General features: G+C 64.4%; 1 protein-coding gene across 3 annotated transcripts; it reads right to left on the bottom strand.

The window, feature by feature from the left end:
- Positions 1–1691: 1691 nt before the first annotated feature.
- Positions 1692–21340, bottom strand: ITGA5 (integrin subunit alpha 5). 3 transcript variants are annotated; one of them, XM_025458685.3, is made up of 30 exons: positions 21102–21340; positions 15233–15363; positions 13699–13811; positions 13480–13600; positions 13230–13291; positions 13097–13142; positions 12759–12884; positions 12511–12555; positions 12356–12399; positions 11099–11155; positions 10887–10939; positions 10375–10583; positions 9906–10097; positions 9634–9679; positions 9357–9458; positions 9116–9171; positions 8852–9006; positions 8431–8568; positions 8234–8301; positions 7718–7868; positions 7532–7624; positions 7311–7390; positions 7141–7221; positions 6928–7033; positions 6413–6565; positions 5313–5399; positions 5120–5233; positions 4369–4470; positions 3670–3792; positions 1692–2797 (listed from the first exon to the last, which is right to left on the bottom strand). In XM_025458685.3, the coding sequence occupies exons 1-30, from the start codon at positions 21323–21325 to the stop codon at positions 2714–2716; spliced, it is 3162 nt and encodes a 1053-aa protein (XP_025314470.1). In that variant the 5' UTR covers positions 21326–21340; the 3' UTR covers positions 1692–2713. The 3 variants fall into 3 exon arrangements, with proteins under 3 accessions (XP_025314470.1, XP_048958858.1, XP_048958859.1); XM_049102901.1 differs by lacking the exon at positions 21102–21340 and adding an exon at positions 18491–18624; XM_049102902.1 differs by lacking the exons at positions 1692–2797; positions 3670–3792; positions 4369–4470 and adding an exon at positions 4519–4906.
- Between the last annotated feature and the right edge of the window lie 1476 nt (positions 21341–22816).

Raw genomic sequence — 22816 nt, 5'->3', positions numbered from 1 at the left:
CTGCCTCTCCGGAGCCCCCTCCCCCTCCCCGCACCCCCAGCTGCTCTGTCCCCTGCCCTGGGCCTCCTTCCCTTCGGCGGCGCACCAACAGGCGAGGAGAGGGCTCAGGCCTTCCAGCCCCGGCCTTCCTGGCCTTCCTGTCCCCCTGGACGGCTCGACTCGGGACGCGAGGCAGACATCCTCTGGAGGGGCCGGGAGGTGTGCAAGGGGAAACAGCGGGCAGCCCGAGAGTCCCGGGCAGGGGCAGGAGGCCGGGACTAGATGCAACTGCGGGCCATGTCTGAGCCCCAGGAATCCCTTTCTGTCCCGCGTACCCTCAGGAGCGACCCTGCCACTTTGAGACCCAGAGGCACAGGCACTACCCAGACACGCCCGGTACTGGCTCACTTCCCCTCCTCATTTCCTCCTGCCCCCCCACCTCGGCGAAGGCACCTCGGCTCTGGCCCCCGGGGCCTGGGTCTGGCCGCCAGCCTCCTCCCGCCCCAGCAGAGGGATAGATCTCCTTCCTCGGGGGTTCCAGCGCCTCCTTCTGCATCGCCTGCCATCCGTGCAAGTACCGGGCGGCTCCTGGCCTCACTAGGTCTCTGCCTCCTTATCAGTCCCTCTTCACTTATAGGTTCTGGAAAGAAGTCCTGAGGCACAGGATTATCAGGAAGTCACAGGCTGGAGCGTGCAGCAGCCTCGATCTCTCAGGAGAGGTATTTTTAAGGTGATGCAGGCGCTGCTGGGCAGAAGCCTAAGTTAATAAGAGCAGCCTGGGTGATGGGGCGAAGGGGGGAGATGGACTCCAGGCGCTCCCGCCCCAAATTCCCATAAATCTGTGGCTATGCTGCCCTCCGGTGGCTGATTCCTGGCCTAGCGCGACAGGGCCCTATTTGCCTCGGAGAATCCAGAATTTCAGGCCCCCTGGCCTTCCTCCCTGGCCTTGGGAGAGACCCGCCTTGAAAAGACAGAGGCCCCCGCGGGGCTCCCTCACTTGGACTCCGCTCCCAGGGCCTAAGGCCTGGCGTGCTGGTTATTACCAGGCTGTCACCGTCAGACAAGGCTGGACCGAGCCCTGCTCTGGCACTCACCAGGTGACCTTGGGCAAGTTACATAACCCCTCGGGACCTCCATTTTCCCCCGAGTAAATGGGGTTAATTGAACCTGCCTCATGGGATCCTTGACAGAGAAATTAAATGAGATAATGTATGTAAACTCTTGAACAAATATCCTCTCTACCTACCAGCACACAAGAAGTAGTAAAAACAAGACAAAACGAAACCCTAACTGGCTTTCTTCTAATTCCATTTTGGGGCTTTTTCCCTCAGGCCGTTTCATTATTCGGATTTAGAGACGCCCAGGTGAGTGGTCGGGACTGTTTTCCCCCCATCTTCAACGTGGACCTCCTGCTTTGCATTTTTCCCTTAATGCTCAAACCCAAAGAGAAGGGATCCTTTTTCTTCTCTCTGGGGGGTGCCCGGAACCAGATCTGGAGGGGCCGGGTGACAGGCGGAGGAATCAAGGCCTCCTTCCACCCCTTCCATCATCTCATCACCTAAGAGAAGGGAACCCAAAAGGTAGATCCAGAGTTCCCGAGGGAGGGTCATACTCCCCATCCCAAGGAAGGAAGCTGCGAAAGACAGACATTTCCTACACATCAAGCCATCTGGTTCCAGGATGGGTTTGGAAAGAATAGGGTAGGACACAAATTCCAGCTCTGGTCAGTGGGGGCACCGGGCCGGGTTTATTGCACTTGCAACAGAGTTTAAATAAGTCCCGGATGTCCGGAGCTGAGGTGAGGGGAAGTTGGGCAGGGAGAAAGGGGCAGCGTCAGTGCAGCTAGTGGGCAGGACCCAAATCCTGCAGGCCCAGGACAGTGGGCTTCCCTCTTTCTGGGGGACGGGGAGGGCCTGCATCTGGCCAGGCTGAGGTTCCAGATCTGTTACCATCGTGGCCCCTTCAGGGTCCTGGGCAATTCCTGACTTCTCCCGAGTCAGAGGTGGATCGGGCCTCCAGGCCCAGGTCTGGAACAGGCTCAGATGTAGTCCTGGATCTGCCTGGTTAGGTTACCAACGTCTGAGTCTGGGTCCCAGATCAACCCCGGGCCCCAGGTTCGATCTGGCCCCGTTAGAGTTCTGAGTCCTCTTGGAGCTGGTTCTGAGCCAGCGTGATCCTTGTTTGGGATCTGTCCTGAGCTGGGCCTGGGGCACCATCCACGGTTAGTGTTCCTTGTTGGCCCACCAGGTGGGGGCTGTCCAGAGTTTCCAGGTCTCACTCCCCAGGTTCCAGGTTCTTAGCTGGGGGCTTCCCGTGGATCTCTGGCAAGACTGAGGATAGATCTTTGCAGGCTGGAGCTGGACAGGAAGTCCTGGTGGCACATCTGGCCCAGAGAACTGGGATCGGATTCCCCAGGTCTGGTTCCAAGTTGTTTTCAGGAAACTTTCTCCAAAATGCAAAGGCTACAGGGAGGCTGGGGCCTCTGTCCCTGGATCTGAGTTCCCTTATCCATGAGGAGGGCGTGTGTAAACGAGGGTCCTTCACAGTGCATGGGGGGAGGGGATCCCCAGCTCCTCGCCTCCCGGCTCTGGCCCTTCAAGTATGTCTCGAGGCTGGGAGAGGAGCTTCTCCCTGGCCCTCAGCACCTTCAGGAAGTGCCCAGCCCCCTCCCTGTCAGTAGACTGAGGGTGGGGGGACTGGGCCTTGAGGATTGGGAGTCTGGGTTCGGGAGGGGTCAGGCATCAGAGGTGGCAGGTGGCTTGAGTTGAGCTTTTTCCATGGCGGTGCCGTATGGGAGGGAGCGTTTGAAGAATCCGAGCTAATGAGGGGATAAGGAGGGAGAGTTTAGATATCCTGGCCCCCATCTCTCCCCAGATCTTATCCCGAGAGGAAACGAAGAGGACCCTAGTGCTTCCAATCTCCCCGTTGTGCAGCAGGGGCCTCCATCCTGTCTGTTGCGACCACCGACAGGTCCACTGCGCCAGGAGGGCCGGAGCTGGGGGCGCCTTTGGCACAAGGGGCTCTTCCATCAGTGCTGTAAGCCTGTCCCCAGGCAGGCCGGGACGGCAAACAGCTTTGAATTCAAGGTCTAGGTCTGATTGCCTGGTTGTGGCTGCCTCTCGAGAGGGCTTCTGAGGCCACTTCCAGGGGATGGCCAGTGAGCGATGGCCGCCATTAGCTCTTGGAGCAAGGGGAGCACAAATGCCACCTGTTCGCCACGCGTGAGTGGCACTGATTTTGCAAGCCCAGGCAAATTTACCAGCTTGAGTCAAGAGACTCGTTCTAAGCCAGAGGCTGTAGAAGGTGGGGGAAGGATCCCCCAGGCCGGATCAGGATGGTGTGCCCGCGGCCAGGGCAGAGGAGGGGCCGTGTGGCTGGAGGACTGGTCTGGCAATGGACGCTTGGGACAGGGGCAGCCCCGGTGGCGCAGCGGTTTAGCGCCGCCTGCAGCCCAGGGCCGGATCCTGGAGACCCGGGATCGAGTCCCACGTCAGGCTCCCTGCATGGAGCCTGCTTCTCCCTCCTCCTGTGTCTCTGCCTCTCTCTCTCTCTCATAAATAAATAAATAAATAAATAAATAAATAAATAAATAAATCTTTAAAAAAAATAGACGCTTGGGACGACCTTGGGTCCAGGGCAGAGCCTGATGAGGGAGTGGCCAAGTCACAGGTGGGACGGGACGTGGCTGACCTTGTAGAGGATATAGATGAGCAGACCTAGGAGCAGGAGGCCAACGAGGATGGCTAGGATAATGATCCACAGCGGGACGCCGTGGCTGCCTTCCGCCTTGGTCCACTGCACAGCCGTGGCCACCTACGGGGCGAATCAGGAGAGGTCACTGGAAAGCCACTAGTTCGCCTCACCCTACCCTTGGCTCCCACTTGCCATCGCACCTCCCGTGTGGAGCTAACAGAACTCTGGACTTCAAAGTCTAAATTCCTAAAATGGGCATTATCATCTCTCCCCTTTGGGTCTTCACACCTGCTGACTCCCTCTCCCCGGAGAAGGCAGCTTCCCTGACTGATTAGCCTGGTGGTTCCTATTTATTCTTCAGGTCTGAGCCGAAACATCGCTTCTTCCAGGCCGCCTTTTCTGGCCCTGCAAGGCTGAGTTTAAGTGTCCCTCTGATGTGTTCCCATAAATATCCTGGCACTTGTCACACTGTGTTCTCATTGCCTGCTAGACTGTGAGCTCCAGGAGTGAAGACACTCTGTTTACCTTGCTTATTGTTCTATCCCCAGGACCTAGCACGGGCCCTGGCACATAGGAATGCTCAATGAAGGTTTTTTTTTTTTTACAAGGCCAGCCCCACACGTCCCCCAGTCCCAAGGCCAGGCCCAGGACTCCGAGCCCTAGCTTCCGTGGCCCAGACCTCCGGCCCAGGTTCACCTGAAGTTCCCTTCGGGGAAGCTGCTGGGGCAGGATCCGGTAGGGCATCCTCAGGGCTTCGTACACAGCTTCGCACTGCAGGCTGAACGGCTGGTGCTCCCGCTGTGGGTGGGGAAGAGGTGCTCAGGGCAGCCCCCCGGGATCGAGAGGACAGAGGGCTCCCGTGATCTGGCTCAGGCCGTGACCTTTCCCTATCTTGCACTCATTCTCTCCTGAACATCTGTGATCCTTACGTGAGATAACGGATGTGTAATCAAGTACACATAACTAAGTAACGTGTAATCAGGCGGCTACATGTTCAATAACAATTTTTTTTTTTTTGGAGTCGTTAATGTGGGCCCAGCATGCAGGCCGCGGCCCGGCCCTCAGCGTCTGCTCAGTAAGTGACAGCTCTTTCTCTTTCCTCCGTCTCCTCGCCTCTCCACTGCGGATTCATCTTCCTGCTGTGTTTTCAGCATTCTCTGCATGCTGGTCTCCCTCCAGGTCTCCCTCCTCTGAGTGGGCCTGGAGGGGGAGGCTGTCACTCCCAGCGTGGTCACTAGGTGGCACAAAGGACACGCAGCCCTGTCTACCGAGGGCGAGGGCGAGGGCGAGGGCGAGGGAGCCGAGCTGCAGGAGCTGCAGGAGCTGCAGGGCCCGGTCCCATGCGCCAAAGGAGGTGGCCAGGTGGCGGGGGCAGCAGGGAAGGGGGGCACGTGGGGCTGGCCCGGAGGTCAAGGGTCGGGGTAAGGTCAAGGAAAGGCTCCCTCACTTGCAGGAAGGTCTTGGCCCAGACTCGGAAATGCAGCTGCAGACTTCGGCTCTCCTGGCGGTGCAGCGGCCCCAGCTCACAGCGCAGCCTGAAGCACTCGGCCTCGGGGCATTTCTGGGGGGGGGAGAAGAGGCTCGGACCCGAGGTGTGCCCTTCCCGTGCCTCTGAGGACCCGCGTCCCAGCAGGACTTACCAGGATCTGAGGTCCCGAGGAGCCCGGGCCCCGGCCTGGCGCTTCCCGTCTTTGTAGCCGGTGGTGCTGGGGACCCTCCGGATCCAACTGGAGGAGGAAGAGACCGTGAGCCGCCTGCACCCCCACCCCCCGCATCGGGCACCGAGTCAGCAGCGAGTCGGCCGTCGCCCGGGGCCACAGCACCTTAGCCTGTTCCTGCCTCTCGACCTGTGCCCGCTCCGAGGGCGAGGCACCAAGCTTAGTGCCCAACAAGGACGCGACTAAACCTGGTCCTCGGAGTTTGCAAGACGTGTCCGTGGAGAACTACGCTCCGTCCCTGCCTGCGGGCCTTTGCCCTGTCCTCTCCGCGTGGGACGCTCTTCTCCGAGTCTCCACAAGCGGCGGCAGCCGTGTCCCGGGGCTTCGGTGCACCTGTTACCTCCTCGCCGGGCTTTCCCCCGTGATCCAAGTCCGTCTCCGGTTCCCCAGGCCCTGCGTGTCAGCGCTGCGCTTCGATCCCTTTCACTGCCTTTTCCCCTTTTCAATTTTATTTCATTTTAGTCTTTCAAATGTTCCAGATGTTTATGTGAGAGAGAGTGTGCACGTGCACGTGGGCGTGAGCAAGGCGGGGGGGCAGAGACCGCCCGCTGAGCACGGAGCCTGACTTGGGGCTCGGGCCCCACCCGAGGGCCCCGGGATCACGACCCCAGCTGGAGGCAGACGCTTAGCCCCTGAGCTACCCAGGGGCCCCTCCCTTTTCGGTTTTAACTGTCTATGATCCTCGACATAACGTGTCAGCTCCACGAGAGCGGGGACTTGGTTAGCTTGTCTGGCGAGGCGTTTCCGAAGCCCGTAACTGTGCCGCGTAGACCCTCGTCTAATTAAATGTTGCCCGTGAGTAAACAAACGTTGGAGCAGGCCTTAGGGTCCAGGGACACAGGCCTGCAGAGGTGGGCCCCAGCGTACGCCTGGCCCGGAGGGAAGGGAAGGGTACTTCGGGCCGTGCACCCAAGGGCCTTTCCCTCCCATAGCCCCGAGGAGGCTGTCGCCCTTCCAGGCCCCCAGCGACCTTCCCCAGCCTCGGTCCCACCCCTGCCCAGGCCAGTCTCCGGGCCTCTCACCTCCAGGCTCTCTGGGTTGGGGGGGTGACTGCTGGTGCAGTTGCTGAGGCCTTCAACCCTGGTCACGTAGAGAAGCTGCTGACCCTCCAGGGTCCGGGGACAGCTGAGCTCCAGCACACCCCGGCTGATGGAGCTGGGGCCCTGGTTGATGAGCTGAGGAGAGGGGGACGCCATCACCCTGAGATTGCCCTCCTGAGACCCGGGTCGCCGCGGCCCACTCCCCCCTGCCGCACGTCTCCCAGCTCGGAAGTGAAAGGGGACATGGAGAGGCAGAGATGGTGGAGTCCTCTGCGGCCACGGCCCCGAAGGGCATCTACCCTCCCTTTCAGGTCACTCAACTGCCTGGTCTCTCCCCGGGCTGTCTCCGGGGGACCCTGCCCAGCTCTTTGCCCGTCCCCCGCTCTCCTTTCAGGCCCTCCCTCTGGTCCGAGCACCGGTCACCATAAAGGCCCTTCTTTCCCTTCATGCGGTCTGGCCTCGGCCCTCTGTTCCCGCTGCTCGCCCCCACCCCTGACCTCATAGACGTGCTGCACAGCAGGGCCCACGTCTCCCTCCTCCTGAGGCTGCTCTCGGGGACGCCAGTCGCTCGCTGGGAAGAGCACTGCCTCGGGCTTGGAGACCCTGCGGAGGAGGGTGGTGCAGAGGGCGGTGGAGGGGCTCCTTCCCGCACCTTCCCCAGGGCCGCCTCCCGCCCCGCAAGGCCCCAGCTCGCCCGCCCGGGCGCTTACCCGTTAAGGGAGACCTGGGCGGAAGCCTCCACCGAGAGCGGGAAGGAAACCACTTCGCTTTGGGAGTTGTTGAGATTCTTGCTGAGGGGCGAGGGCGCGGAGGGGAGACTGAGGCGCTGCTGGCGCCCAGCGGGAGAATGCCCCACGCGCCCAGCCCACCCGCTCCCTACCTGAGAATCTGGAAGTCGAACTGGATGGTTTTCTTCGTGTCCCGGAGGTGAGGGACCGTGAACCGGAGGCCACCCCAGATCTGCGGCGCGAGGAGAGGACCGTGGGCCCCGTCGGCCTGGGCGCTGGCCTCACCCTGATTCCAGCCCCCTCCCCTACGCCCTTGCGCTCTGGACAGGTGGGCCCCTGCCCTCCCGGATCCTCCCTCCCGGGCCGGACTTACACTCGCTCCGGCCTTCATGGGGTTGCCCAGGTCACACACCAGCAGGCGGCTCTGGTTCACCGCAAAGTAGTCACAGCTCAGGCTGGAGAAGTTCTGGAGGTGGGGCCGGGGTGGGGCGGGTAGAGTCAGGTTTGGGTGCCCCGCAGCAGGCCCCGTCCCCGGCCACGCCCCGGAGCCCCCTCTCACCCCCGGGTTTCTGACGAGTCCTGAGTACTCGGCCTCTGGAGGGGCCGTGACCCGCAGCTCGGCCTCATAGGCGCCGCCCTCACCCACGTTCTGGGCATGGAAAGTCAGGTTCAGGGAGTTCTTGTCGCCCAGGTACACGTGGTTCTGGTCCCTGGAGGGGAAGCACGGGGTGAGGGACACTCTGGGAAACGAATCCCCCAGCCGGGACAGCGCGCCAGCCCGACGGCAGCATGGTAACAACAGAAACCATCTCTGGGCTCCAGCTGCCCGGCCCACCAGCCCGATGCTCCACGTGACGGTCCACTCGGTCCCCGCGAAGGGCGGGGAGGCTGCCGCTATCACCCCCGTCACCCCTGCTATGCACACGAGAACCGGTGACTTCCTGAGTCACACGGCTTGCTAGCATGTCCCTACTCTGTGTTTTCAGGTGCCAGGTGCTTCCAAGCCCCCCCCCCCCGCCGTCCCGTGTGAGCCCGTGGCACCCGGGACCCCCAGCCCGCGGCGGCCTTCACTCACCCGAACACTTCCAGCTGCAGGTCCGGCACGCAGATGTTGTCTTCTCCACAGTCCAGCAAGATCTGAGCCTGGGGAGCAGGACAGCCTTGGCGGGGGTGGGGTTCGGACCTCCGCCTGCGCTGAAGGCTCCCCCTCCAGGGCCCGGCCCCGGTGCCCAGGGCTCACTCTCCCCCGTCTGGCCTCCCCTCTCTCCTCACCTTGTCTTCTATGCGGCTCTTGCTCTGATAATGCAAGACTGGCCGGAGGCCATGGGCGTCCACGGGGGCTTGGGGGTCCAGGGAGAAGTTGAGGGCGATGTGAATCGGGGACAGCTTGTCGCGGAACTCGGACTCGTTCTGGGGTGGGGGGACAGGGCCCGCGGTGTCAGGGGACGCTGGGCACTTGGCTCTGCCCCTGAGCCTCTCCCACCTCTTTGTCCCCTCGGCGCCCTCAGGAAGCCAGGTGTCCAGATCTGCCCATTCTCTTGGCTTCTGAGCCTGGTTCCCAGGTCCTCGGGCAGAAGGGCCCCCCTCTTCAGCCCCCCGAGTCCCAAGCCTCTCACTGGAGTCTCCTGATCTCCTTTTTTTCCCCCAAGAGGGGCCCCGGCTCTGCGGACAGCCTCCCCGGGCCGCTCCGTACCCTGAGGTAGACCTTCATCTCTCTGCAGTCCTCCCGAGCCCCGTTCTGGATGAGGAGGGTCTGGGTCAGGGTCGCCTGTCTGGAGGCCAGGAACAGTGCCCGCCGAACGCCCCCCTTCTGCTTCTGCCAGTCCAGCTGGAGCTCCACCGTGAAGCCTGCGGCCGGAACACGTGGTCGGAGAACCTGCCCTTGCTCACGTGTTCAGGGAGAAGGGGGCTGCCCGAGGGCCCGGCCCCCCGTCCCCTACCCCGGCGACTCCCTCACCGATGGAATCAGGAACGTGCTTCCCGGAAGCGTTGAGGCAGAAGCTGAGGTTGATGCTGGAGGCAGACCGAGGGGAAAGGTGGTGTCTGCCGTGAACAGGCCCGTCCCCCACCTGCCTCCCAAACACCCCGACGGGGACGCCCGCACTCGTCCCCTCCCAGCCCTGGCTTCTCCGCCCACTCCCAGGCACGCACGGAGCCATTTCAGACTCATTCTCTGCATCTCCCGGGCCCCAGCTCACCAGGCCACGGGGTTCCCCTCCAAGCTGCAGCTGCGCTCCTCGGGGTTGAACATGGCGGGGAAGATGGTGAGGGAGGCGCTGGTAGAGACGATGGGGCGACCCCTGCCAAGAGTGGATACGGCGTCAGTAGAACTAGGACTGGTCTCTGGGATCTGGGCGCAGGAAGCCGACGCCCCAGCCCCAGGGGGCCGGTGTCCTTTGGGCCCTTTCCCAGCCCCAGCCCTACTGAGAGATGCCCCGTTCCCACTGTCCCCAGGCCGCCCCCCGGAATCCATACCTGTACACCACAGCCTTGTCCACACCGAAGGAGCCCACAATCAGATCTGCAAGGAGGCAAGACACTACCCCTTACGGCAAGCCCCGCATCCCGATCCTTCCTTCCTAACCCTCTTCTGGAGTCTTGCTCGAGGGCGGCCCACGTGCGGGGCAGCGCCGGGGGTGGCACCGTTCTCGAGCTGTCCCCAGGGGCTCAGGACGGCGCACCGGAGGGCGGGGGTCCTGCCTGCGACTTGCAGAGTTCTCAGGTGCAGGGTCTCCGCCACCACTCACCCGGGTATCCGTTGCCGTCCAGGTCTCGGCCTCCTCGAAGCGCAGAGCCGAAGAAGTGTGGCGTGTGGCCGGCCGCCCACAGGGGCAGCAGAACCTGGGACGGCTGAGAGCCCGGCCCCCCGGGGCCCCCGGGGAAGATGAGCACCACTCCCTGCTGGGTCTCTCCGCCAAAGGGCGCTCCGACGGCGATGTCTGCAAGACAAGACACACCACACACCCGTCAGGAGGCCGGGAATGCAGGGGTCTGGTCTCCGCCACCAGATCCCGGGGCCCAGGATCCTCTTCCTCCCCGTCTGTCGTTCCCAGTTTTCCAATCTCTTCAAGTCCCAAGACCGAGACACAGGGATGAAGGTTACACCCCTCCTTGCGGGGGCCACTGGGGTCTGGGTCTCTTAGCCACCGTCTCCCCAGGTTCCTTCTGCCGCAGGCTCCAGACCCCTGGTCGGCTCCTTGGGCCCGTGGCACTCACCGTTGTAGCCGTCCTGGTCCAGGTCCCCCAGGGGCGTCAAGGAGCTGCCAAATCGGCCAAATTCATCTTGGCCAGTGAGGGTCAGGGTGGGTGTGGGCTCCATGCCAGCTGGGTGCTGCAGGTAGATGTAGACCCTGCCCACCTCCTGAGGCCGCCCATCAGCCGTCCGCTCCATGAGCAGAGGTGCCCCCACCAGCAAGTCGTCCAGCCTGCGGGTAGGAGGAAAACCCAGGCATCCGGGTACCCTGCCTTGCCACCTCCCCTCCCCAGTCCCCCTGCCGGGAAATCCTGGGCGTCCCGCGTCCCACGCTCCCTCCCGCTCGGGTGAGAAGCCTTGAGGTCTTTGGCTCTCCGCGCCCTCCTTGCTCCTGAGCAAGGTGAAGGCAGGCACCGGAGGAGAATCCAGACACAAAGCCTGCAGGAGAACCCTCCTCGCGTGTTTCTGCCCCACTCCCACTTTTCAGCCGCGGATCTGGGAAGGGTGTTGCGGGGGCCCCTCTCCCGCTGCTCACCCGTCCCCGTTGGTGTCTGTGGCAGCCACCGCGTAGCCGAAGTAGGAGGCCATCTGAGGGGGTGGGGGTAGACAGAGGAGCAGCACTGGGTCAGGACTAGGGGCTCGATCGACGGATCAGCAGGGACGGGGGGGGGGGGGGGGCAGGCCGGAGGCTGGGCCAGGCCCATGGGCTGGCCGCAGGCCTGCTGGGTGGTGTGGGGGCGTCCTCACCTGTTCTCCTGAGAAGTTGTAGAGGGACCGGATGTCTGAGCCATTGAGGATGGTGACCTGGGGAGGATGAGACGCACCCATTGGTCCTGGACCCCCAGGCCGTCCCACGGGTGGAGGGCACATGGGCACGTGGGCACGGGACCCCCGGGGGGCACCTGCTAGGCCTCGGCCACTGGTCTCCCGACTCCCTCCTGACTTTGCTTTCACGTCCCCACTTCTAGGCCACGGAGCTCCCACTGGTTTTCTCTGAATCACTAACCAACCCCTGACGATTTTCTATGTCCACGTCCACCCCCCAGGACGTGAGGTCAGCGGGGGCAGCACTTGGGTCTGTCCCTTGCTGTGCCCGGAGTCTGACGACGGGCTCGTGCGCGGCGGGCAGGGATAGTCACTTCAGACAGGCCCACGGCCCCGAGCGCGTCCGCCAGGGACACCCCGGCCTGGAAACCCCGGCGCCGGGGCCCAGATTCCCAACGTCTTGGCGGCTCCTCTGGGGCCCCGGGGAATCCGGCCCAACCTCTTTGTTCTCCCTCGACCTTTCCACATTCTCCTCATCCTCAATCAGCCCCTTTCTTCTCCTTTTCTTCTGCGATTTTCACGCTCCCGTCACGGAGGCCCCCTCGCCTCCTCTGCAGGGATCCCTCAGAGAACCTTCTCTGACGCGCCTGCCCTAAAAGCAGCTACCCCTCCCTTACGCCGCCCTACCCTCTGGCCACTCCGCGGGGCGACGGCTTCCGAGGAGGCCAGGCCCGATCTGCACCCCGTGGGTGACCCGTGAGCCCGTCGCTGGGTGGGATCCCTGAGCGGCAGGTCCCTGGCCCCTGTGCCCCAGGCCGCGCCCCATCAGAGGCCCCTGGGAGACTCCCTGCCCGCCCCTCACCTGCCTCCGTGAACGCTGCGGCGGGAGCGAGCCCCACGCCACCCCCATCGGTGCCCTCCCGACACTCGCCGCGGCCTAATAACCGCCAGGTGCCCCGGAGTCCACCGGGCGCTCGGCCGTGACCTCGCCTCATCCTTGCAGGAGCCTCGAGAGCTCACAACCATTATTAGCCCATTACACGGAGGGGAAGTGGGCTCAGAGAGGCTCGGCCGGCTGCAGGGCTCATGGGACGAAGCAGGCCAGGGGTCAGGACACTGATCTATCCCCAGTGCGCCCCCCGGAGCCCTCACCCTCTCCCCCTGCCGTGCGGGGCTCTTGGAGCTGAGCCAGGGGAGGGGAGGGGAGGGGAGGGCAGGGCGGGTCAAGCTGAGGCTTACGTAACCGTAGGTGAGGTTCCCCTTGGGCACGCCAGCGACAAAGTCTGCAGAGAGAAGAGAAAGCTGTGGGCTGGCTGGGGGCGGGGGGTGACGACAACTCGGCTCCCGCAGCCCACGCATCCCGTCCCCTCGCCCCGCCCGCGGCGCACACTCACCCTCCGTGTCGTCACCGCTGAACTCGCCCACCGCCACAGAGTACCCTGGGGGACAGGGTGGTGGACGTGAGTGTCCCCGTGGGGCCCCTGTGCCGCGCCCCCCCCCGCCCCCCGCCGGCTCCGTCCCCCGCCCGGCCTCCAAGGCAGCCTGCACACGACTGCGGCCCAGGGCCCGGGGCGCCGGAGCGGGAGGGGCGAGGCCGGGGGTCCTGAGGGGCTCCCCCCGAGGTGCCCCCCGGCTCGCTCACCCAGGTAGCTGTCGTCATAGATGGAGCTGGCCTGGCGGGTCTGCAGCTGCCCCTGAACCAGGTTGATCAGATACTCGGGGTAATAGGACTCTGCAATCTGCTCCTGCGTGGCAGACAGGATCTGGCCTGGGGAAGGGGACGAGGAGTTGGACGCGGCGGGGAGGGGGCCCGGGGAGGGAAGCCGTGGGGGGCGGCGGGGACGGGTGAACCGGGTGAACGCGTCTCAGGAAAGGCAGAGGAGAATCGGGCCGGGGCAGACGAGGGAAGGGCGGGACGTCGGGCAGGGGGCAGGTGGCAGGCCGTGTGCCAGGGCCGCGCGAGCGCCTGGGAGGACTCACCTTGCCAGAAGTAGCTCCCTGGCCCACCCAGGACCACACGTCCGGTCTGTGGGGGAAGAACAGGGTCCGCGTGTGGTGCTGGCGCCCCGTGACGCCGCCGCCCGCCGCCCCATGCCCCCGACCGCCCCCTCACCTTGGTGAACTCTGCGCTGAAGCCCCCTTGGCAGTAGCCCTGTCCCGCGGCCCAGCTGAAGTCTGTGGGGGGAGAGGGTGGCGGCGAGGAGCCCAGCACAGATGGGCCTCGCGTGGGGGGACGAGGGGCGACGGGAACCCGAGAGGGGGCCGCCCCGGACCAGGGTGCCCCGGACCAGGCAGCGGTCAGGAAGGCCAACTGGGGGGGGTGATGGAGGGGAGGCGGGCGCCGGTGCCCCCTTCTGCCCTACCTGAGCGGCAAGGTGCGTACTCCAGAATTCGGGTGAAATTGTCCGTGGAGAGGTAGCAGGTGCCCACGGGATCGCTCAGCGGCTCCTTCTCCGTGCGCCAGCTATACAGGGGCGCACAGGCCTGGCGGGGCCCGGGGGGGGGGCGCTCCAGGTCAGCCCGGGCTTCTCGCCTCCACAGCCCCACCGCGTTCAACCCCTGCCCACGCCCCGGGCCCTCACCAGGATGGAGGAGCCGTGGGCTCGAACCGTTGCTCCGAACCACTGCAAGGACTTGTACTCCACAGGCTCCTCCCCGTCCGGGCTGGACACCGACGACTCCAGGACCCGGGAGCCTTCAACGGGAGAAGGGGTCGCGCTGGGCCGTGGCTGGCAGAGCGCTCGGGGCGCCCAGGCGCTTGCAAGCCCTGAGCCCCGGGACTCACTGGGGGGACTGGGGAAGGGGCTTCAGCGTCTGCTTTGTGGAGCCTGACTCAGTCCTCCCCTAGACACATGTGTGTGCACACACACACCTGCACACAGGCACCTGCACACACACACCTGCACCTGCACACACACCTGCACACACGCGCACCTGCACACAGGCACCTGTACACACACGTGCACGCACACATGCAAGCGCTGGGAACCTGGGCTTCTGGGGCTGCCTTCCCCGGTGCTCCAGCCTCATGGCCCAGGCCGGGTGCTTGCAGGTAGGTGGAGGCAGGACGGGGTGGGAAGGCCATCTCAGGTCAGGGTGGTCCCGGCTGCACTTCTCTGTACCTGGGCCTGTGCCTCTACGGCACCTTGCTCCATCCCCTTTCTAGGCCTTTCTCACATCCGGGGCTGTCTCTCCAGGCCCTATCTCTGCCCTCCATGGGGTGGTTTTTTCCTTTCCTTTGATTTAATCTGTTTGCTAAAAAAAGTCAGTTTCATGCTCTCCCTGCCCACACCATTGTCTCTCTCTCTCTCTTTTTTTTTAATCTCTCCTCTTTTTGGGCAGCCCAGGTGGCTCAGTAGTTGAGCATCTGCCTTCAGCTCAGGGCGTGATCCTGGGGTCCCGGGATCGAGTCCCACGTCGGGCTCCTGGCATGGAGCCTGCTTCTCCCTCTGCCTGTGTCTCTGCCTTTCTCTCTCTCTGTGTCTCTCGTAAATAAATAAATAAAACCTTAGAAAAACACCTCTCCTCTTTTTGTCTCCTCACTCGGTCTTGGTCGTCATCTCTGGAACCGGACCGTTCGCGTCCCTGCTCCCCCCGTACACTGGCTGCAGGACCCCGGGCGAGTCACTTAAGCTCTGCTTCCTCACCTATGAAACGGGCCCACACCTCGCCCGGGGCAGGACCAAGCCGTCGAGGTGTGCAAGCCTCACAGCAGTGAGCCAGCGCCCGGAAGTGCTGGCCGGCGCTCCTGTCCTTCTGTCCGCCTCCCTGGGCCTCCCTGGGCCTCCGTCCCATGCAGGCCCGCGTGTGCGGGGACCGAGCTCCCGGCACCGTCGCTTAGCGCTCGGCGGGACCAACTGCAAAGCCTGTGTGACTCTCCCTGCCTTTGTCTGTGTTGCTGCCCGGCCTCCCAGAGCTGTGGGTGATTCAGGGGAAATGAGAGCCACATGTTTCTGAATCACGCCGCCCTCCTGGGCTGGGCCGGGCCGCGCTGAGGAGCCTGCACCAGGCGGAGCTGCAGCCCGAGTGGGACACGCGGCCCCGCAGGGCGGGCTCCAGCCTCGCCGGCCACCCGGGCGTCCCCTCCGGGCGTCCCCTCCTGCCCACGGGGGTTACCTTTACTGTCAAATTCAATGGGCGTGCAGTGGCCCCGGCCGGCGCCCCAGGGGCAGAGGTAGACGGCACCCCCCTGCAGCACTCCGGGCTGGCTGGTGTTAGCCTTGGGCGCGCCCACCAGCACGCTGACCCTGCGGAGGGAAAGGACGAAAGGACGCAGTGACTCCCAGCTCCCCTCCGGCTCCCCCGCTGCTGGGCCCGGGGCTGGCCGGGGGTGGGGTGGATGCCCCCTGGTTGTATTTATATCTCAGGAGATGCCACAGATGCCAGAGGCCCAGGCTGGAGTCAGGCGGTCCCCATGTGCCGCTGTCACTAACACAAGCACCCACCCCTTCCCTGGTCGCGAGAGAAGGGGAACCAGAGTCCGCTCTGGGAAGGGAACAGGAGCCAGAGAGCCTGGGCCCCGGCCTCCCCATCTCCCCGTGGTCTGCAGGACGGGACACGCAGCCCCTGAGCTGCGGGGTCCGCTCACGTAGCCTCTGCCCTCCCGTCCCAAGCCAAAGCCCTTCTCCGGGCCAGGACCCAGGCGTCCGACTGCCCGGCTTGGGGCGTGTAGCAGGAAAATGTGAGTCCTGGAAATCAGTGTGCAGAAGTGGCGAGAGGAGCATGAGGGCGGCGAGGACACACTCCCCTGGGCCCGGGCCTGCCTGCCCTGGGCTCTCGGGGTGGACGTCCCCGTGTCGGCCAGGTTCCTGCTCGGCCCCTGAACCCCCGTCCTACACACCATCCCCAGGAGTCTGAAGCCAGATCTTGCTCTACGGGGGTCTCGGTTCTGAAACGGGGGCCTCGAGACCTTGAGGAGGAAGCTGCCTTTGCTGGGGCGCCTACGGCCTGGCTGGGCACGGGTAAGGTCCTGGGCAAGCTTCCCTGCCTTCGGCGCTGCCCCCGCCGCTGTCGACGCCCCTGTCGCCCCTGGGCAGCCCTCAGCCCTGTGGTCTGCTCCGGCACGGTGTCCCCCAGCACCGCACCTGGCAGCCTGGGCCGGGGCCCCTGACCGCGGGGCCTCCGCGCTCCTCCCGGCCTGCCTCTGGCACAGCTTCTCACTGTCCCTCTGGCCCAGGACTACTCGCTTTCTTTGTCTTGGCTTTCCCAGTCCTCTCTGTCTTGATGTCAGATCTTGGGCTTTTCCATCTCTACTGGCTTCTGGCCTCTCTCAGCTTTCCACAGGCCTCGTACCATGGCTTCCCTGGTATTCGGGAATGTTCCCGAGCCCTCCTTCCCGGAGAGAGCGCGAGTGCCTAATGGTGGAGGGCCCCGGAGCCAGGGGGCCAGGTGCGGCAGAGGGGGGGGCTTAGAGGAATAGGGGATGGGGATACGGGGGCGGCGGGGTGGAAGTGGGGGGCGAGGGGTGGGCAGGGGGGCCGGAGGCTGAGGAGGGAGGGGGCGAAGGCAGGGTCCGGAGGACAGGAGGGGCCAGAGAGGGAGAGTTCCTGGAGGGAAGGGGGTGGGGTGCGCCCCTGGTTACCCTGGGGACAGGAAATGTTTACTGCCTGTGGCTTCCTGTCTGTTTCCAACCTCTCACTTCTCCGTTTGTCTCCCACCCGCCGGCCCCACCCCTCTCACTCAGCCATCACACCAGGGGGGTGCTTGGAAGGCCCGGGCAGTGGGGCGGTGGGGCAGAGGCTCGCGTGCCAGGGCCAAGGCCGTGAGCGGCCAGGAGCCGGCCGTCAGGAGGCGCAGCCCCAGGGAAGGGCGTCGGGGTTGGCGCCAGCTCTGGGCGCCCTGGGGCGGCTCCCCTCCGCGCTCTCCAGGTGAGGAGGCCTCCCGGAGCTCCGAGAGTCCAGGTGCGGGAGGGCACAGGGCGGCAGCAAGGGACCCCGCTCCCACTCCCAGTTTTCCCAAACCCCCTGCTCTTGATGAGGACGCCAGCCTGAGCGCCCCCAGATGGCTTGAGGAAGCAGCCTGGGGTCCGCCAGGGGCAGAAGGTCAGAGAGGCTTTACAAAGCCTCTGAAGCCCCCAGGCTTGGGGCCGACACTGTGGCCGCGTGGCAGTTCAGGAGGCCTGGCCTGCGGGCAAGGGACACAGACCCAGACCCCCGCCCCGCACCCTGACGTATGCCTGTGGGTGCAGTGGCCCCTCCATCCCAATAAATAGCGCCCTGCCCCGTGGCCAGGCCAAGTGCCTGGGGTCAGAGTAGCCAGGCCGCGAGGCTTATCCTTGTCCCCCCACTCCCAGTCCTTGCTTCCTAAATCCTGCAGCAGTTGGGCCCTCTTGGGGCCACCAAGGTACCAATGGACCAGGGGACGGTCCCAGGCTATTTGCAATATTTCGGAAAGCCTAATGGAAATCATGCCTTTACCCGATAAGGTGGCTGGGCTAAATCAGAACCTCAAGTGCATTTGCTTTTGGCCAAAATTCAATCAACATGTGGGGGAAGCCGGTTATCACATACTGGTCAGAAGCTCTGATTGGCAGCGATGGCCGTCTTCTTGTTCTACCTTCCAGTTGGTAAAAACCAGGAAAAGGGAATTAACTATTCCTTACTAAGTGCAGTTTGGCAGATACACTCTTCTAACGTGTAGAGTTCACGGAAAGAAATAATCGCCTCAATTTCTTTTGAGGCCTCGGATCCCCGAAGCTCTAGGGTTGGCTCGTGGAGCCACAGCCCGCCACTGCTCTGAGGCACCACAGGGAGCAGCCGCTGGTTTGCAGCCTGTCATGTAGATGCCCCAGGCCGGCCACATGGAGTCCGGGGAGGCTGGCTTGGTCCTGACCCACCTCCTCATCTTCTTTCAGAGCAAGCTCTTTTCCCCGTTGTATAGAGAATGCCCTGGTAGGGTATCATTTGTTTTAAACAAAAATAAAGGAAATAAAGAAAAAAATTTAACTAAAAAAAAAAAAAATCTACAGACCTAGTTCCATGTTCTCATTTTACAGATGGGAAAACCAAGTCCCAGAGACGTCAAGCAACATGTCCAAGGTCACTCAGAATCCTTCCCGAAATAAGAACCGGAAGCTAAGAATCTTCCTTCCTCGGCCAACGTTTTGGTCTACGCTGTTGCCAACTTACCCCCTTGCCTCCCCTCTACTATCTCCCCAGCCAGGCTTCTGATTAACCAAGTTCCTGTTCAATACACGGTTACTGTTTGACTCTGTTGGCCTGGCAAGGTCGGGGGTGGGGGGAAGCGAGTGGCCCGGGACCCAGCTCCTGCAGGCCTTCCGGCAGCCCTGGCCAGGCCTGACGAGGACATCTAGACCCCCCCGGTGTATTCTCAAGAGATGTGCCCGGCGGGCTGGCGAGGAAGAGTTGCACCCACCTGTGGCAGTGCCCGTGCCCGTGCCCGAGGAGAATGAGGAGCTGGGCTAAGACGGGGCGCCCTTCCAGCTGGTGACCTGGGCCACAGCACCTCTCTCCAAGCTCTGGATTCTCCCCCATCAAATGATGGGTGCCCCTGAACAGTCCCTAAGCCAATTTCTACGATTCCTGAAGTTTCAGTATATATATAGACATATAACGGGACAGTACTGTTTCCTATGTCAAATGCAAGGATTTTTGTTAACAATCCAATGGAAAAGTTGATGTGACGGTGCTAAGGAATGTGAGGGACCATTATTACTATCGGCGCTATAAGCAAATACTAGAAGCAAGAAAGAAGTGGGGGGAAAGTTAGGCAAAGAACCAGGTGATACCCCGGGAGGAGACACCCAGAAGTTGAAAACAGCTAGCTGGTAAAAATCATGCCTCCCCCGTACTGATCACCCTCTGCCTGCGGACCAGGTGCCTTCTGGGGGTGCACTGTCTCCCTAAGTCCTCAGGTAACCTCGTAGGCGAGGTGTCTGATTTTCTTGAAAACACCGTGAAAGCAGAGGGAAGGTAAGTCGCCCCAGGTCACACAACGAGGGAGCGGTGGGGCCAGGATGCACTCCCAGCACGGTGGGACTCGCAGCGTGACCCTTTCCTACCAGGTAACCCCTCTCGGGCCCTTCGATGCCCCTTCAGTGTCCCCGTGAGAGGTGTGGCAGGGCCAACGGGAGCCCTGAGGCCCGCCCTCTCCGGCAAAGGCCCAGGTCCCGGTCGGGAGCTGTATTTGTCCCCGGTGGGTAGGGAGGGGCTGAAGGCCCAGCTGCGGTCCCGGTCCAGGGGGAAGTGGATGGTTCCCGGTCCTACTCTAAGGGTGTACTTTGGGAGAAAATGAGAGGGGAGGGCTGCAGGCCGGACACCTGGGTTCTCTCGGGAGGGGAGATGAGCAGAAGGGGAGGGGTCGGGGTGAGAAGGCTGCTGCGGGGACTGTAGGACCGGGCCAGCGGCCAGACAGACACCTAGGGAACGGGAGTGTGTGAAAGTCCAGATGTTGTACAGGAGTCTTGTAAAGGGGAGATGACACTTTGGCGAGGTGGGGGTGGGCGTGGGGGTGGACCACGAGGAGGGTTAAGGGCCAGACCACTGGACTTGCCCCCACGTGGGGGAGGACCGCATCCCCTCCCTGCTTCCCTCTTCCCTGCTCCATTAGGGTTGTGGTAAGCAGTGTGAGGGGCCTGGGGGAGGCCAGGCCTGGCAGAGGCTCCAGGCCAGGGTGATGCAATGGGGTTTGGGCAGGAGGCCAGGGGGGTGGGGTGGGGGTTGGGTGGGGACCTTGAATAGCGCAGAACCAACAGCTGGGGCCTAACCATCTTTCTTTTTTGCCATCTCCAGACAAAGGAGAAATTTGCACACACGCACCCCCACTAAGTCAGTTAGAGTAACTAAAACTTCTCCAGAAATTTAAAGAAAGTGAGTAGAGAGCGGTTCCTGCACCAGGTACAAAACGGCTCGGTGTGACCGGGGTCCCGTGGAGGGCCGGGGCCCAGGGGTCGGGGTGGCGCTGGGGACCAAGGGGGGCGGTTTCCAGCCACTGGAGGCTCCGGGACCTGGCAGCGGAGCCGCCCACCGTCCCTCCTGCTCCCCGGGCCCCACGTTTAACAAACCCCCTTGTTCCAGGGCCGGCCGGGTCTGCGGGCTCCCGCTTCCCAGGCACCCGGACCGGCACCGACCCCGTGCGGCGCCCCGGCCCCCAGGTCCCCCAGGTCCCCCAGGTCCCGAGCCCCCGCGCCCCCGCTTCCGACCCCGGCCCGGAGTCGACAGCCGACAGGAAATCGGCATTTCTCTTCCTCCCGGAGCAGGACGAAGGGGGGCCGCCCCTCCACGCGCTCGCCCCTCCCGGCACGTCCCAGGCCCGCCCTTGGCCCAGCCGCCCGCGCCCCCGGACCCGGCTCAGGGCTCAGGGCTCAGGGCTCAGGGCTCAGGGTCCCGAGCTGCCGGCCCCCGTCGGGATGGAGCCTTCCCCCTGCGGGTCCCGGGGCGCCGGAGCGGAGGGAGGGGGGAGGGGGGAGGGGAGCAGAGAGGAGAGGAGGGGAGCCCAGGGGAGCCCAGGGGAGCAGAGAGGAGAGGAGAGGAGGGGAGAGGAGGGGAGGGGAGAGGAGGGGAGAGAGGAGAGGAGGGGAGCCCAGGGGAGCCGAGGGGAGCAGAGAGGAGAGGAGAGAAGGGGAGGGGAGGGGAGGGGAGGGGAGCAGAGGGGAGAGAGGAGAGGAGGGGAGCCCAGGGGAGTACAGGGGAGCAAAGTAGGGAGGAGAGGAGACGAGGGGAGAGGAGAGGAGTACAGGGGAGCAGAGAGGAGGGGAGAGGATGGGAGGGGAGCAGAGAGGAGAGAGGAGACGAGGGGAACCCGGGGGAGCGGAGGGGAGAGGAGAGGAGGGGAGGGAGCAGAGGGGAGTAAAGTAGAGAGGAGAGGAGGGGAGCGGAGAGGAGAGATGAGCGAAGTAGAGAGGAGGGGAGGGGAGCCGAGGGGAGGCCGGCCCCCGGAGCCCCGAGCCCCGGCCCCGCCCGCTGCACCGCTGCACCGCTGCCCTCCGCTGCCTCCGCTGCCCCCCGCGGCCCCGGCCCCAGCTCACCCGCGCGCCCCCGGCCGGTAGAAGTCCACGGCGAAGCCGAAGAAGGAGCGCGGCGGCCCCGAGAGCACGGCGGGGGCCTGGGCGTCCAGGTTGAAGCCCGCGGCCCGGGGCGGCGGCGGCAGCAGCAGGAGCAGCAGCAGCAGCAGCAGCGGCAGCGGCGGGGCCGGGCGCCCGCGGGGACCTCGCGCCCCGGCCGCGCCCTCGGGGAGCCCCGCGCCCCGCATCGCCCTGCGCGCTCCCGGCCCGGACCGAGCGGCCGCCCGAGCCTCGGCCGCCGCCGACTCAACGCGGGGAGGAGCCTGCGCCGCCCCTGGGCCCTCCCCCGAGGCGGGCGGGGGCGGGGGCGGGGGCGGGGGCGGCGGGGTCCCGGCGCGGGGCGGCCCCACCCGGCCCCACGCCCCTCGGCCCTCGGCCCTCGCCCCCCGCGGGAGCCCGGCCGTCGGGGCGCCCCTCCCCCCTCCCCCCCCCGCCCCGCCCCCCCCAGGCGCGACGTAGACGCTCCGAGAAGGAGTCGGGAAGCGGGGAAGAGGGAGCGCAGGATTTCCTAAAGAGGAAGGCGTCGCCCGCGGGGGGGCTGCGGGGTCCCGCCCGCCCCGGGCAGCAGGAGCTCCCCCGCCTTGGCCACGCGGAGCCCCCGAGCTGCAGGACGCGGGCGCGCCCACCCCGACTGCCCCGGGACGCCCCCTGCCCGGCCGAGGGCACCCGCCCGCCCTGCAACCCCGCGGGCCACCAACGGCCTGGGCGCCTGGGACGCCTGGGACGCGGGGCCTCTGGCCCCCCAGCACCTTCCGCATCAAACTGGCCTGATTCCTATAAACCTCAACAGCTGTAGACTGGGGGGTCCCCGGGGCGCAGCGGTTGAGCGGCCTGCCTTGGCCCAGGGCGACCCGGGGGTCCCGGGATCCAGCCCCCCACCGGGCTCCCTGCATGGAGCCTGCTTCTCCCTCCCCCTGGGTCTCTGCCCCTCTCTCTCTCTCTCTCTCTATCATAAATAAATAAATTAATTAAAAAAAAAAAGAGCCGTAGAGTGGGGTAGCAGGGTGGCCATCGTGGTGTCTCACAAACGGGCCCCACCTGTAGGTTCTGGGAGCTGGAGCCCAGACCCACTATCCCCCGTCCCCTGTGGGCGTCCAGGAAAGGACTCTTAGCAAGGGAAGCCAGTGACCCCCTGCCCACCCCTTCCCCCAGCCCGGCTCTGCGTGATGAGATCACCTTTCAGGATTCTAGTCTTTATCTTAGTCTGGGGGAGGGGGACCAAGGGGCCTAGGTTCTCTCCTGACTTTTCCCTCCCGGCCCCCTTCCTACATTTCCCGCCCCAGGACTTCTCCCCAATCCCCCAAATCAAACCCTGCCCCGTCTCTTCCGCAGGCCCCTGCCCCACTCTGGCCTGGGGGACTCAGAAGGAAAGTGCCCAGAATCCATGCTTTTTCCTTCCAGGGGAGCGTCCTCCTCATTCTGCTGCCCTACTTCCTGTCCCAAACCACCCAGCTGTTTTTTAAAAGCCCCTCTCCGGAGCCAGCTGCAGCCCAGGGGAGAGGCCGGCGGGTCAGATTGCGGGGGTGATGCTGGCCCCCGCCCGTCCCTCTCGCATCTGCAGGTCCTGGCCCTTTCTTAGGGGAGGAACCCAAGGAATCTTTGGGTCAGAGCCTTAAGCACCCCGGCCCCGAAGGTGACTGGACGAGGACTGCTCGCGCCCGGGGAGAGGGGCTGCGGCC

This window comes from Canis lupus, chromosome 27, assembly GCF_003254725.2.
Source record: "Canis lupus dingo isolate Sandy chromosome 27, ASM325472v2, whole genome shotgun sequence".
NCBI lineage: Eukaryota > Metazoa > Chordata > Mammalia > Carnivora > Canidae > Canis > Canis lupus.
The sequence above is the reverse complement of the archived record's forward strand: the minus strand, read 5'-3'. Positions and strand labels throughout refer to the sequence as shown.

Bases quoted from the DNA above. Each gene is read 5' to 3' on its own strand.
- ITGA5 (XM_025458685.3), bottom strand. From the start codon at position 21,325: ATGCGGGGCGCGGGGCTCCCCGAGGGCGCGGCCGGGGCGCGAGGTCCC. The intron at 12,556-12,758 runs GTGAGCGAGCCG...CCTGTCCCCCAG, and splicing joins CTATGACGACAGCTACCTGG to GGTACTCTGTGGCGGTGGGC. The intron at 10,098-10,374 runs GTGAGTGCCACG...CTTGTCTTGCAG, and splicing joins GGACCAGGACGGCTACAACG to ACATCGCCGTCGGAGCGCCC.